Source organism: Brassica napus, chromosome A1 (assembly GCF_020379485.1).
Source record: "Brassica napus cultivar Da-Ae chromosome A1, Da-Ae, whole genome shotgun sequence".
Classification (NCBI taxonomy): Eukaryota; Viridiplantae; Streptophyta; class Magnoliopsida; order Brassicales; family Brassicaceae; genus Brassica; species Brassica napus.
Window position 1 is genome coordinate 18,058,690 of NC_063434.1, and position 16,839 is coordinate 18,075,528.

Here is a 16,839-nt window from a genome sequence, read left to right on the forward strand (position 1 = left end):
CACGACATATAACAATAACTCAATGAATATAACAATAACTCTGCCACAACATTAAAATAACTCAGACACAACATAACAATAACTCAGGGAAAACATAACAATAACTCAGCCACAACACAACAATAACCTAATCACAACTACACCCTAACTCACTCGAAACATAGCCCTAACTCACTCGAAAAAACACCCTAACTCACTCGAAACAAAAATCCCAAATCAATATTTAACGTCGCGACATCCTACCGAAAAGACGAACTTGTAGATATGAATGCGGCGAAGACGATTTCGTACAAACGAACGATAACGATAACGGAGATCTCACAGTTATTTTTAGGAAGAAGAGGAAGTAAACACAATGTCGACGGCGATTTCGTATCCTTGCGGTTCCTTCTCCGTTTTCGACAATGTTTTTTTTTTCTAATTGTTAGGTCAATCAATGTTACTGGTTGATGAGACTATTTGAGCATAAAAGTAAATAAAACTAACCAAAGGCTATTTATGTCATTTACCAGAGGTAACAAAACATTCTCGCTTTTATCAATTTGATTTAACGACTGAGTAAACACATAGTTTTGTTTACATACGACTGAGTTAAAACAACTTAAAAGTTAATAAAGGCTGAGTTACATAACATGCGAAAGCTGACTTATGATGACAAAACATGACTAAACAGAGAAGTAGTAGTAGCAAAGTATCGCCATTCCAGCCACACAAACAACCACTTTCCTCAAACACCAACTCTCACTCAAACATTCGCCTCCTTTTCTCTCAGATTCTGTCTTTACTCCATTCGCCAACCGAGCAACGTTAACTCGCAACTCCGAGATGTCTCTATTCATGCCATTTATCACTGCCTTAATATCTTCAACCTCTTCCACCAAGCACTCATCCGCCCATTTGAATAAATGACTTTGTTTTCACCAATGTAACCAGATCTAAGTATTACGTTTCCGAACATGGGAAATAAGAACCAGAACTAACCTTATGATATCCTTTTGCACAGCAATAGTACAATCTTCCTGGATTTGTTTCGCTTCCAGATGTAAAAATGTCAGATGGTGCACCACACCAACACTCTTTCGGCGTTCCTCTTTCCGTATTCCTACGTCGTCTGTAATAATTTCCTGAGGTGAAGGATGAGGAAGACATTGTTAAAATAGATTTCAAAGTCCTTGGAAACTAAAAATTGTTTTACTTTGGAAGAAGAGATACGACCTCACAGATATAATACTATTAAATATATAAAATACAATATAATATCGGTGTCTCGATATTGTAAATGAAACATATATATAAAAACTCGTAATAATGAGTCTCGATATTATCATGGCAGCCAAATTTTCCCACGCGCATAATGATGGAACTTCCCATATACCGCCTCTTAAAATTAAATCGATGCTGGGTTATTTAAATACAATGATGACTGAGTTATTCAAATACGATATGCCTGACTTATTTAAATAAAATGATCGTTGACATAACATTCACAAACAGAAATAATGCGTTTCAAAATACAATTACGGCTGACTTATTGGAACAAGTTATGGCTGAATTATATAAAATGTGTGGCCGAGATTACATTCAAACTAGTTGCGGCTGAATCATTGAAACAAGTTATGGCTGAAATAATGAAGTTCAAAATACAGACACGAAAAGACTTTCAGGAACCAAAATTATCTGGACCAGACTCTTCAAACATGTGGCAGAGATCAAGCCAAACGCTGGTTAGCATCCAAGTTGGCTTCTCGCCTCCTTCCAACCAAGTCCACCTCAAATGGCGCATCTGACAACGAAATTGACTTCTGGCCACAAGATTAAAATTACGCCAAACTGTCAAATGATGCCTTCGATCCCCTGTGTTTGTCCGCTACGGCAAACAAAAAATACAAAGATTACAGACCGATGGTATATATTAATATATATGAACAAATGTCGGGCCTTACAACGAGTTGAAGAAACCAGCGTTCTTTAAAATGATCGGGAATGTCGCAGTATGTCGGCCATGCATGAACCCATCCTTCTGCAAGAATCGTCGGGATGACCAGGGAGAGATCAGTTAAAAATTTAAACCATGTAGGGCTGGTTGTGTCAAGCAAGTCACACGGACCAGGGTATAGAACAGGGAGGTTTTCACGATTTGCAGAGCTTAGTATCGCAAAAACACTGTTCTCTAACCTCTTTGAATTTCCAGGAACAATCGGCATGGCTTTTGATGGGAATAGAAATATTGTTTAGGTTTTTTCTAGAGAGATAAAGGCGTAAGAAAAGGTATAGAGAGGGCACTATATATAGAGAAACATAGAACGTGAAACGGTGGGAATTGAAATTTCTCAAAATTCATTTATCTTATTTCCCGCCAAACGACAACATTGAACAAACGTGGCGGCCGAGTTATATAGCCTATTACGGCTGATTTAATATTTGGGATTTAGGGTTTAGGGTTTAGTATTTAGAGTTTAGGTTTGTTTATTTAGGGATTTATGTTTAGGATTTGGAATAACGGTGTGATAAATATAACAAATAACATAAATTTTGTCTTAAAATGCGTTGTATATAGTTTAGGAGAGTTGTATTATGATCACACTCTATATCTACATGTAAGGTTTTAAGTAACTGCAAGACAACATATACCTCAAGATCATGATCGATTCTAAACTCGTTAATTAAATAAATAAGAGACGTTCGGTTGATTATATATTCACTTATTAGGGAATGTTATAACATTTTTAAGTATAAACATATCAATTATTTTAATTCAGGGTATGGTTTGAGGTATGGCTGACTTTTATCTACCTTAACGGCTGCTTTATGAAGACGAATCGGCTGACTTATTAAATATTTTCCTATCTTAGGGTATGGTTTGAGGTTTGGCTGAGCTATATCTACCTAAACAGCTGTTTTATGAAGACGAATCGGCTGACTTATTAAATATTTCTCTATTTTAGGGTATGGTTTGAGGTTTGGCTGAGCTATATCTAACGTAACGGCTGCGTAATTTAAACAAGGTGGCTGAGTTACGATAAACAAATCATAACTTTAAGTCAAGTACAAAATATCTAGCCATAAGTCATACAAAACTCATCTTCATTCATCGCCAAACGACCCTACCAAACTACAACAACTTCCTTCACTGAAGACATCTGCTGCCATCTTCATTCTCAGACCTTGAATATTTTCATCCGATATCCCATCAAAAGCTACACAAAGCGCTAGACACTCGACGAACTTCAATGAATACACTCCACAGTCGCCTCTCAGGTTATTTTGTGGAACAATACGTTTTGTTCTTCGTCTGAATACAAAATCTTTCTTGGTATGGACTCGGATATCATCAGGAATAAAGGCATTCAGAATCGCAGGGAGCATACGAGTAAGCGGCCCAACGAATGTTAGCATTCTCAGATCACTTTCGAGTGTTTGCTGTCCAACGATTGAATCATAGCAATCAACCTTCTCTTTATGCAGATCCGCGTGAAAACCCACCCAATGATTGCCGCCAGTATTAACCACTCCGTACAAGTGATCTACATCTGTAAACCACCGCAACTTTGTATGAATGTCTGTGGGGATCAAACCGTTTGCTAACTTCTCGTAACCACTTCCTTTGAATTTGACCATTTCCGGTTTGACTTCGAACTGCTTATAATCGTGAACCCATAATTCAAAGAACCAAGAGTCTATAAAGGCAACGCGCTTGGACCAGAATGGGCTGGGATCTTGTTTGGACCTTTGAATGAGGACTCTAATATACGAAGCAATATGCTGCACAGATAATATATAACTCAGCTGTACCATACTTATAACTTAGCCGTAAAGTAAATATAACTCAGCTGCATACTTACATTTTGAACCAGCTATCCATATTCTTTGATGGGCCAAGGTCTTGGAGTGATGAGGATTCTGTAGAACTCAATATCCTCGTGAGCTTCTCCATGTGGAATTTCCCTGATAATTTAACACAACTCAGTCTCTGCAAAATCTTTTTATTAGCTAAAATCAACGAAATGGTGCAAAAGTCCTTACTCGTGTGGCTTTAGGTGTTGCAAAAGATTATCCCTTTTAACCGGATCAACAGGTCCTAGGGGATCATATATTGCAGGTGAAGGTTCAAAACCTTTTCTCATGCACGTCGTTACATTGTCTCCGATGTGGGGAAATGGTACAGAAGGACCAAATTCCGCACTCATTTGAGACCCATCTGGAGATACTTGAACAGCTTTCAACCGATACTCCTTTATTCTTCCACACCTTTTCCTTTCATCTTCCTCCACATCAGATTCCGGCCACAGTTCGTCTGAAGACTTGGTGTTCTTAATTTGCTTAGTCGGAATGAGTATTCTTATTGTACCACTGCGAGTCCTTTTTGAAGCAGGAATATCCTTCTTTGAGTCAGCCTCTTCTTGCTTCTTCTTCTTCTTTAAATCAGCCTCTTCTTGCTTCTTTTTCTTGTTTAACTCAGTCTCTTCTTGCTTCTTTTTCTTCTTTAACTCAGTCTCTTCTTTCTTCTGCTTCTTCTTTAACTCAGCCTCTTCTTGCTTCTTCTTCCTCTTCAACTCAGCTTCTTCTTGCTTCTGCTTCTTCTTTAACTCAGCTTCATTCCTCTCCAAATCAGCCGCTAAGTTATTTCTTTTCCCTAAGCCCCTGCAACCGCGTCCGAATGGTGGTTCCTTACCAGGAGAACCAGAGACCAAATCAGCATTTGTTGCATCGGCATTACCAAACGCTGAATCCAAGTTCTTTTTCACCCCAGCAGCCTTATCCCTGACAACCTTCGAATTCAGCTTTGCTCCCATACCTTTCGCATCAGCTTTAGCAATATCATCTGCCAGATTCTTCCCAGATTAGCCTTTATCAGGGGTCTTTTGCGGTTGGCTGTCTTCGGACTGTTTATCAATAGGGGTCTTAGATGCAGGTTGACCACTATTGGAGTCCGGCTGTCGGTTGTCTTCTGAGACCATCACGTTTTGACCATCAGGTTGACCACTATTGGACTCCGGCTGTTGGTTGTCTTCTGAGACCATCACGTGTTGACCTTCAGGTTGACTACTATTGGACACCCCCAAAACTCTCAGACGCTCTTCAACTGTAGTTTTCACTGTATCTCCAATGGTATCCAAAAGGCCTTGGGAAAAATCTCCAAACTTGGTGTCGTATTCTGTTAATCTCGAGTCAAATTTTTGGTCCAACTTCTCGAGATGAGCAACTATGTTCATCAGAACCGCTTCGTTACGACCCTTCTCCTTTGCACTCTCCTTCTCCTCTACAACAGCAGTTTCACCCTCATTGATTTTCACCTCCTTCTGTTTCTTACCTTTCTTCTGCTTCTTTGAGGGTGGCTCAACCTCTGACGAAACTCCAGCCTTCGTTTTTTTGTTCTTCTCATTCGATTGCACATAAAAATCTCTAACAAACCTATCTGCATGTATATCTTTAATTAGGTTATCAAGTTGTGGGTCATCTGCTTCATCCTTCCACTGAGGAAACAGCTCTTCTAGACCCTCCTTCATCACCATTTTCCTCACACGCACCTACAACACAAAAACATAAATCAGTCATTAAAATTAACAACTCAACCATAAAATAATCCAATAACTCAGACATTACATTACAGGATTCATATGTCTGATTTAAACCTTACCGTTCCATGATCATTCATCTCCTTAGCTATTGTAGTAGCAAGACTTGCACGAGTACGACTTCCACCCCATCGCAAAAGCGGAATTTCGTCTGGATTCACTTTTCTGCCATAAAGCTCTCCGAACACTATGACAGATTCATACGCCCAAACCAACAACACGTCCTTGAAGCCGCTAAGGGTGTACGACCCTCCTTATGGATGCAACAACTTGATAGAATCAACAAGAAATTCATAGGCAGTCCGACCCCAAGGATAAGTCATCAGGGCGTCATCATCGAATACTCTTTTTGCACTTTCAAAAGGTATTCTACAATTATGATGCAAGCCATAAAGTCCAATGGCTTGAAGAAACAACAGCCCATACCATTTCCGCTGATCAGCACTCCAGAATGGACACTCTGTTAAAGCTTCTATAAGTTCATCAAACTTGGGTCCGTACCTAAGCGGCACTTTCAACAACTCCCACAACGCTTTGTAATTCTCTGGATCAGGTTCAAAACTTTCTTCTGGCAGTGGATTTGTGTTTAAACCCGTGATCTCACCAAATTCTGTTAAGCTAAACTTGAGAGGTTGATCAACAACGAGAGACCAAATCTCCTTCTTATAGACTCGCAGCTGTCTACAAAATAGATAATGTACGGTCTTACCAGACCACACCAATTTGCTCTCAGCCAGTTTAGCAATCAATCCAACAGGACACGTCTTCAGATTTTCCCACACATCTATTCCAATTGCTTCTCTAAGTCGAGGGATCTCAGAAAAATGGCTATTCGTATTAATGCTTTTGTTTTCAAAAATAGAAGCCCCTTCAGGGTAAAGTCTTGGAGGGTAATCCCTTGCTAGATCTTCGGAAACATCCATCTGATCAAAAAAGACATATATAACATATCAATGATAAATCAGAAGAAAGACATAAAATAAACAAGCCACAAAACATAACTCAACCATCATTACATAAATAAATCAGTCTCAAAGAATACTAAATCAGTCACAATTACATTCTAAAAATCAGTCGTTAAGGATCCTAAATCAGCCGTAACGAATACTAACTCAAACTCAGACAAAACATATATCTAACTCACAGCATTAATTATACTCACTCAAATACTCGAAAAACTCAGAGCAAAGCCTCGAAATATACCAGAGAATACGATTACGGAGATTTGAGGAGACAACCAATCTGAAGAAGAAGCTTACGGACACACGATTTCAGAGAAACTGAGACTAGAGAAGAAGATTACAGAGATTATTTCAGAGAAGCCGCTTTGCCGAGAAGATTTGTAGTGAACACGATTTCGAAAACAGGTAGGGTTTAAAGGGAGAACAGTATCAGAGAAGTTAATGATCGTCGTTTGATTTTCCTTCGTGTTAAGTGACGTGGTATCATTACTTCTGATGTGGATTTTCAAATTAAAATTAATCACAACTAAAAAAATATAATAAAGGGCTTAAACAGTAATTTACTAGGGTTCAAAAAACACTCTAGTTATTTCCAAAAGATTTGTATTAGTCTAGTCATTACCTCACTTTTTTGTATTAGTCTAGTCATTTTCTCTAAAAAGAATGCAGGAAATGGCGAGGAAAAGCATTGAATTTGATGGGAAATCTATATTGGATTGTAATAAAAAGCATTGTACTCTGGTCCATTATATGAATGATATGTATTATACTCCTTCTGTGTCACAAAGAGTGTCGTCTTGAAGTTTTACTTTTGTTTAATAACATTTAGTTTTTTTTTGTTGTAGTAAACTTAACATTTAGTTATTGTTCATAATAGCACAATCATCCAACAAAATGGAGAACTATAATCATAACATTTCTAGGAATTGCTTGAATTTACATTACTAATTTAGCAACCAAATATTGTTAGATTACAAAGATATCAAAGATAACAACTGACTGAGTCCATAATACGACGATTAAAAAAGACCTGAGATACATTGGTTGAAAGGAAGAAAAATATAAAATTAAATAAAAAAATTTTGGCTCCTATTTGGTAAGAACCCAAATAGCGTATATTAGTCCAGGGAAAAAACCAAAGAACGTTAGGAGCAAAGAGAGCCAAAACTCCAACTGCAAAAAATATTACAGAAAGTTAAAAAAAAAAAAAAAAAGAGATTTGAATCTTACTTAAACAATTAAAGTTAAATATTAAGTGATATATGTATGAAAAACATATTACCCCCAAGCCAAATCTGAGGAATACACCAACAGGAGGTATGAGAACTGCACAAAGAATTTCAATGAAACTGCCCATTCTTCTTCTGTAATTTTTGTTCTTCTTATGTTGTTGTTTTTTTTTTTGTTAATAAACAAGAAAGGAATATATTGGATCCGTTTAATAAGAGAAGAAACTGAGTTGGATTGTGTAAGGTCCTCTGTTTATTCCTAGAATGAAGGAGCTCCGTTTCATATACCAATAACTACCCTACAACTCCTTTTGCATTTTCGACGCGACCACCCGTTGTTCACCGGTCCAACGTATGAGATGAATAGACAAAAGTACATAATTTTTTAAAAAACAATTGGTTATGAATTATAATTTATACTCGATTTCAGTTTTATTGTGTTGGACAATGGCTGAGATGTCTCCAAACTGAAAATGCTATCCCATATACTTCCATTTTTTTTCATATACTCTCACTTAAAATAGATTATTACTGGTTAATAATCCGCGCTCTGTGCGGAGTGAGTGACCGAAAAGAGTTTTTTTTTAATCCATAAATTGTGCATGTATATATAATGTAAACATAATTATTTTTTTTAAGATTGTGTAATTTGTTATGTGTAAATTATATATATTGCAAGGAAAAAATGTATAATAGTGTGTAATAACTTATATTAATTTATTATGAATTTAAGACAAAACAAAACATAAGAAAAAGAATTATTCCTGTCCTAATAAAATTATGATTATAATATTAGAAGAAACATAGGTAAAAAAACAAAGTACTAACTGTCCCAAATTATAAAGAAATAAATAAAAATCTGAAAAAACAAAATGCCGCAAAAAGGATCTTCAGAACTCCTGGTTTGCAATTCTATACCAAGAAAAAACTAAGAATTAGTTTAACAAACTAAACATACCTACTTACCAAATTCACAAAATGAACTACTAGAGGTTACCAACAAATGGAAGGATTAAGTGTAATGTAGATGGTTCATTCCGGGATGAGAACACAGCGGCTACTACAGGTTGGTTATATCGCAATGAAGAAGGTCAGTATAAGGGAGCAGTGCAGGCACGAGGTATGAAGGTCAATACAGCATTGGAAGCGGAACTACAGGCCATACTTATGGCTATTCAACACTGCTGGACTCAAGGGTTTCGTAAGACTATAATAGAAAGTGACTGCGGGAAAGCTATTGACATCATAAATAAGAAGACACTACTTTTTAATGGTTATAATTGGATAAGAGAGATACGGTGGTGGGAGCAGAAGTTTAAAGATATCACATTTCAGTGGATCAAAAGGGAAGGTAATAAACCGGCTGATCGACTAGCAAGAACTATTTTAACCAACATGAACTCTTTTTATTTTCATTATTATGTACCAAAAGGAATAACAAATCTTCTACATGAAGACTATGTACTATCACATTCAGTATAAATAAAATTGCTGTTATAAAACAAAAGAACTACTGGGATATACCTCTTTCCGAAAGCATTGATTTTTGGAACATCTTTGGGTTCAAAAATAATTTTGAAAACCCATCAATGTTGGTAACATGCTTCAGTTGACCTTAAAATGAAAATATATTACACGTTTTAATTAAATGGAAGGTGTATAATTTGATTGAGCGGTATACTACAAGTTTTAAAAACGGAAGGTTTATTTTCTTCTTCAAAAAATATACTACACGTTTTAATTAAACGGAAGGTGTACAATGTGATTGAGCAATCAATCAGTTGTTACCATATTTGGCTAATTCGAATTACTAAGTTCCCTAAAGATGCAAATTTGTCAATTTGCATTATTTCAAAGATTTAACTTGTGCAGCAAGTATTGCATGATTATCGTGAATATAATGTGTATTTAAAAAAAAAATCAATCATAATGGCTTAGGGATAAATGCAGAGATGTTATAGGAAACATCAAGAGGAAATATAGAAAATTCATGTAAAAGAAATCAGTCAGAAAGAGGTGGTATAGGAAACATGTAGAAAACAAACTTTAATTGATCTTCAAACATTACTGGCACTTTATATAAAAATACTAATGATAGAAAATCAATCATTTATGGATCAGAGTGAATCGCACCTCATACTTTTTAGTATTTTTAAGAAAATAAACTTTTTTTCTTGATATATTTTTAAGAGAACAAATACTTTTTGGTATTTTTAAGAAAATCAATCACTTGAGCATGTATTGATCATCAAATACTTTTTAGTATTTTTAAGAAAACAAACTTTGATTGATCATAAAACATTAACTTTTTCGTTTCTTATAATTTTCTTTGTTGTAATATGAAAGTTGGTTATTGGCATCTATATTCATTTTGAATAAAAAATTAGACCAATAGGTATGTCCAGAAAAGAGTAATGTTTTTGTATTGAAACAAATTAATGAACAAGCTTCAGTTAAGGTAATTAACAAATTAATGAAAAAAATTCGGTTAAGGTAATTAAACGTAAGAAATAAATGATAACAACTTTTAATGTGTTACGTATATATGTGATACGAATACATATAGACAAAACTAAGTTAATTATAATGTTTTGATCAATGGCATGTTGTGTAATTACTCTAGTTAATAAATGGTTTTTAAATAGAATAGGTGAGAGAGCTTGTAGAGTTGCCACGTAAGAAATGGTACACTTGTAATAAACACATGAACTAAAAGTTATTTATTTTAAATGCTTCCCAAATAATAAAAAGGGGATGTTTTAATTTAATTCATGAGAGTGGTAAATGATAGTTGTTTTCACGGAGAAAAAAAAATATCAAATAATTCAACCATGATTTTTTTTTGTGCACAACCAAGATATATCATCCTATTTAAAAAACCAACTAATAAAATTCAAACTCGACACTATCAACTAAAAATTTCTCGGGTCTGGAAATCCCAAAATTCCATAAAATCTTCAAATTTCGTCGGGTCTCCGAAATCCAAATCTTATTTACTTGTCTCTTCACTTTCCCTTTTCTCCACCCACATAATAAATTCGACAGAGATTTCAAAGTTATTTTCTATATTCGAATCTTGTGTTTTGGATTTGAGCATTTGAACTTATAAAATGAGAAATACATGGCTGGTGGGTGTACACATTGTCGATAGGGTGTTGCGAAGAAATTCATTTTGAACTAGTTTCTCCTACAACTACAGAGTGTGATGGAGTTGGGCAAGAGAGTAGTATAGCCATCACCCTATATATTCTCCTAGTAGAGGGGACTGAAAGCTTTCCAATAACAGCTCATGCAACCATATGTATAGAAAAGGTAGAATTAGATATTAATTGGAATCTCTAGATTGTACATTATGGAAGAACTAAGCAAAAATGGGAAATGCAACTGTTCATTGTAAAACAACTAGATGAAAATGATTTGTGATAATAGCACTATTTTTATTACAAGAAGAGGAGGATGAAACTGAACTAAAGCATCCACGGAAAAATACTTCAATCCGATGGCGTATAACATGCAAAACAAGATCTGTATGAGGTGTTTTATTACGAAAATAGTGAAGACATTGGGTTCATTAAAACATCCGCTGTGTAGTAAAGATTGCAGATGGTTTGAGAAGCATGATCAGTTCAAACACGTCTTACACATGCCTGGGACAAAACCACAAGGTTATTGGAATGTGGATGCTCTTGCTTTGGTCTGTGTAGAGAAGAAAAAGAAGGTTGGTTCGGGGTAAATACCATTTAGTGTAATCTTAGAGAAAATGTCTTGATGTCTGGTTTAGATTGTCACTATTATTTGCATAAGTATGAAAAGTTGGACGGCGTAGGGTATGCATGAAGGCAATTTAATGAAGGAACAAGTATGTATAAGAAGATGTGGGAGTGGAGCTGCTCAAAATGAAAAACGGGTCCAGATAGGTTGAAGATGTGTGTCATCAACTTCTTATCGAGCATTCTCACAGGGGCAAAAAAGATAGGGGGAAAGCGCCTTTTGTAGAGCCGTTTTTTGTAAGGACGTTGGATAATCTTGTAATGTGTAGGATGTTTCCTTTGGAAGATATGCATTTGATCAAAATATGAAGGATATCGAGCATGTGATGTATTATTTCAAAAAAATGAATTCACCTTTCCTAATTTATGTATTTTTAGAAGTTTCCAGCGTTTGTGGCAAATTGGACATGGTAAATCGGATCGGTCCAGGTCTCTTAATGGCGAGTTGGACAGGGTTGATCCATCTTGCCATCAAGCAAGTTGGATTGGTCGATCCAACTCGCCCGATGACGAGTTAGATATGGTTCATCCAACTTGCCATCGGATGAGTTGGATTGGTCACTTTAAGAGATGTAGTTGATTTCGAGATTAATGTTTTTAACCCCAACAAAAGATGAGATAAGAGTAATAGGAAAATAATGATCACCATAATACAAAATTTATTTCTTAATAAAAAATTGATTTATTTGTGATGGATGGTCAAAATACCATATGCGTGATTCTTTCGAATATACATGACACGAGGCATAATAAAACTTATTTGATGCCAAAAAAAAAGACACGAGGCTTGATTTGGGATTGTATATTCATTCCAACGATTATCCATGTGGTAGTCCTCACCTTTTTCCTCTCTTCCTTTCAATTTTCTTTGTACCATTTGACCCTCGAAGCGTTGGACCCTCGGAAACTTTAAACAAGGATTAACAACGGAAAACAAACTTAAACTAAAAATTGTTCGGTAGATTCAATAATCAATGAATTCCATAAAATAAAGTTATAGTGATTTTAGAGCTCAAGATTATCTAATAAAAATTCTCAATAGAGAAAAAGACTAGGATAGCACCAAACCAAATTTTTGTTCCCAAAGTAGCCTTGAAGTCACAAAAATAGGTTTCACTAAAGAAGTAAATATACACTTATACCCCTTGGGTTAACTAATCCAAACCTTAGGGTTTAGAGTTAAGGGGTGGGGTTTTGGAATTAAGGTTTAAAATTTTATAAAAAATAAATATTAAAATAAAATTCTTTTTTTTTTTTTTTTTTTTTATTTATTTTTATTTATTTTTGTTTGTTTATTTAATTTTAAACCAAAGGTCTTAGAGATATGTTACCCTTTAATGAATGTCATTTTTGTGACTTTCTCCTTCTAGTGCTATTTTTTGGACATAAACTTCAAAAGGTGCTATTATTGACAATTGCCCTTCTCAATATCCATTGACTACTGCAAAACTAAACACCCATTGGATTCTTTTTTGTAAACAACAAGGAATCAAACATGAAGAAGCCTCCAGAGACATTGGTTATAGCATATAAAACCAAATGTGAATAATGGCTAGAAAACCAGAAACCGAATGAATCAGTTGCTGCGACTATGCAAAGAATCCTCTAAATCAAGATCAACCCCAACACATTTCCGAATTGATGCGTTCGCATGGCACGAATGATACGAAGATGAAGAAGAAGAGCAAGACGTCATCTTCCACTTCTTCTCAAGTTCCTTAAACCTCTCAACATCAAACTTGCGACTCTTGAGCAACTTCCTCTGCCTAGAAAGAAACAACCTCTTCATGAAATCTTGATAAGTTGGGTCCCTCGACGTCATCAAGAAATAACCGTAACCAACAATAATCCCAGTCGCTGTAGTGAAGAACGTAATCGGCTCCATCACATCCCATGAAAACTCCCAGAAGGTTAGCCTGAAGAAGAGTCCGATCTGAACCACTGAGTAGCCAAGACCACACCACAGAATCTTCCTCACTTGCTTATGTGCCAACACATCAATCTCTTCCTTCATTCTCCTAAGCTTATCGAACTCGAATTTAGCTGGATCATCCTCTGGATTTAAACCTAAAGGCACTGCCTTTCTAATCTACTCCACCACCTATAACAAAACCCACAAGACAAAGATCGATTTCAAACAAACAATAGTTTTTTTTTTCAAGACAAACATGAGATTGCAGACCTTATCTGGATGAAGATAGACTTTATCACGGAAAATTAAAATCACACCAGCATCATCGAGTATACGAGCGAACGCATGAGCTTTGTCGAGAGATCTAGCGATACCAAAACCTTGAGATGCCTCAATGAGTTTAGTGTAAGAGACAGTTTCATCATTCCCCATACAACCGAGCTTCTTCTTCATCTCATCAACATTCACTAACCTCATTAGCTTCTTCGCTTCCGCTACAGTTATCTCCTCCGCCTTCTCCGTTGGTTCGACTGTGAGACATCTGTAACCACCGCCACCGCCGAGCCATGGCCTTATCGGAAAACTTTTACTCGCGGCCGTACGCCTCAAAGCACCCACCGCCGACCACATCTCTTAGGATGGACCCACGAATTAGATGAAAACAGATATGAGATTCTTGTGGGCACGAAGAACTAAAAGCTAAGGAAAAGAAAGACGCGTGAGATTCGAATCTGATGCAGTGTTTAATGTGCGCTCCACCAAGAACGTGGAGGGGTCAAAAATAGTAATTCATTTATGAAAAAAGAAAAGAGAAGAAGGAAGCTTTGTGTTACTTTCTGGAATTAGAAAAGTTTGGTCGACATGAGTCAAGTGCTCAGGTACTCTTAATGAGGGAAAAAGTGATCTAGCGTACTCTCATGTAATCTGCCATACTCTTATTTGTTTTCCTACTCTTCAACTCGATGGTCAAAGTCGAAAGTGCCCCTCTCTACTTGACCAATGAAAACCCTCTCTACTTGACCAATCAAAACGCTCCTTTACTTGACCAATAAAAAAAAAGCGCCGTTTATCTCTCTCTCCTGTCCAGGTGGATTTTCTTAATTAGTTTTAATTTTTCTCTCTCCTCCCTAATTTTTCTAATTGTCTCTCTCGACGGATGGCGAAGAAAGCGAGAGAATGAAAGCTAGAGCGATCATTCGGAGTTTCTATTGTAAAGGAGATTGCTGCGAGCGTGGGTGCTGTAATTGACCCCCAACCCAGGTCAGATAAACTTCAGTTAAAGCATTGTCTTGCTCTGTATCTTATAACTCAATCCCATCATAGTGGACTCGAATGAATGAACTCAATGCGGCTCGTTAGGTTGGGATTTTTAGACAGTAGATTTCGAATATATGGGTCTTTGTGTTGTCAATTGAGAGCTGTATGGTGTGTTTGTAATCAAAGTCAACAAGAAATGTCGGGAATCAAAGCTGAAATCCGGAATTAAAAGGGTGAAACTGGTAGACTATAAAAGTGTAAATAAGTGAAACTTTACTGTTGAGAAAAAGTGTAAACAAGTATAATTTAGTAGGACTTTAATAGCAAAACTGTATAACTAGGATTAACTTTAATTGTATACTTTTATTTGGTACAACAGATAATGGGTTATTCTTCTACAAACATACACTTTGACTATGATGGACAATATGCGAAATCTGGAGATGATTATGAATGGATTCCAAGCGATGGTCGTTTGTATGGTATATCCTTTAAGACATCATCATTGGATGATATCACTTATTCCCGTTTGAAGGAGAGGATATGCAAGAAGAAGAGCATAGATCCGTGTTTAAGGAGGATGAATCTGAGTTACATTCCACTGGTAGTAGAACCTAAGAGGCAATCATATATTTTGGATGATGAAGATGTGTATGTGTATCTGACATCAGTGGATAAAGAGGGAAGAAGAAGTATTTTGCATGTAGAGGTCATCGAAGATATGGAAATAGTTCCAGTAATGGAGCAACAATCAGTAGTTGAGAAAGAAAGCTCATATGGTGGGAACTATAGTGAGCTTGCGAGTGGATTACCCGAAGTTGAAGGTAATCAGGGTGCACTCACTCTATTTCCTCGCATTGAAGAAGCGGAACTATATCTGCCGGGGGCTGAACGGGTGGAGAATGTTATTATAAATGGAGAAGCCGACGAAAGGGGCATTAATGTTGTTAATGGAGAAGCCGGCGAAGGGGGCATTAATGTTGCTAATGGGCAAGCCGGCGAAGGGGGCGTGGACAGTGAGGGCGACGTGGATAACTCTATGGGTGTTCGTCCTAGTTCGTACTATGCTGAGCTCCCACGTGTTGCAAAAGAAAATCCAGTGGTTAAAGAGTGGGAAGATGGTTTGGGTCTTCAGTTGTTTCAAGAATTTGAGAGTAAAGAAGCTGTGAAAGATATTATTGATAGAGCATCACAGGAGAACTGTTTCGGAATCAGTATTTGCAACTCGGACAGGGGTCGATATGTGGTGAAATGTCGGGGAGCTGATGAAGGTTGTAAATGGAGTGTGAGAGCAACAAAGATAAATAATTCTGAAGCGTTCTCGATTAGAACATACAGGAATATGCATTCATGCTCTCGTGTAACTTCAAGTACTGGAAAGAAAAGGAAAGTTACACCAAGATGTGTTGCAGCTATAGTGCACAAGGATTATCCGGGACTATATGAGACACCAACAGCGAAAATCCTAAAAGGTCTGGTGCAAAGGAAAGTGGGTGTGGAAGTGTCGTATACGACATGTTTGAGAGGAAAAAAACTAGCTGTTGCGGATATTCGTGGTGATCCCGAGAAGGGATATAGAATATTGCCTGCTTATTTGTATATGTTAGAGAAGACGAACCCGGATACAAAAACAAGTTTGGTAGTGGATAAAGACAACCGGCTCAGATACCTATTTGTTGTGCTGGGAGCCTCCATTGAAGAGTTTGAATACATGAGGAAAGTCATCACTGTGGATGCAACTTTCCTGAAGACTATTGAAGGTGGTTGTTTAATTATTGCCACGGCTCAGGATCCAAACCTTCACCATTATCCAATAGCCTTTGCTGTGGTTGATGGGGAGAAAAACGAAAGCTGGAAGTGGTTTTTCACGACGCTGAAAACTGTTATACCGGATTCGACGGAATTGGTGTTTGTTTCAGACAGAAATCCAAGTCTGATAAAAGCTGTTGCTGAAGTGTATCCGATGTCTAAACATGGGTATTGTATCTGGCATATATCGCACAATGTGAAAGGTCATGTCAATCATGGCAGGGACGAGGTTGCACTACTATTCCGAAAGGTTGCATGTCTTTATTCAGAGCCTGAGTTTAAAAAGCAGTATGACGATTTTAGGGAGAGGTATCAATCGTGTGC

At 36.8% G+C, this 16,839-nt stretch overlaps 1 protein-coding gene and 1 pseudogene across 1 annotated transcript; both read right to left on the bottom strand.

Annotated features, from left to right (window-relative positions):
- Nucleotides 1–4,841: 4,841 nt before the first annotated feature.
- On the bottom strand, nt 4,842–6,499 carry LOC106411746. Its single transcript, XM_013852564.1, has 3 exons — nt 5,884–6,499; nt 5,639–5,829; nt 4,842–5,528 (listed from the first exon to the last, which is right to left on the bottom strand). Exons 1-3 carry the CDS (start codon nt 6,497–6,499, stop codon nt 4,842–4,844), a joined length of 1,494 nt encoding a protein of 497 aa, XP_013708018.1.
- Nucleotides 6,500–12,975: 6,476 nt separating this feature from the next.
- Nucleotides 12,976–14,079, bottom strand: LOC106421979 (annotated as a pseudogene).
- Between the last annotated feature and the right edge of the window lie 2,760 nt (nt 14,080–16,839).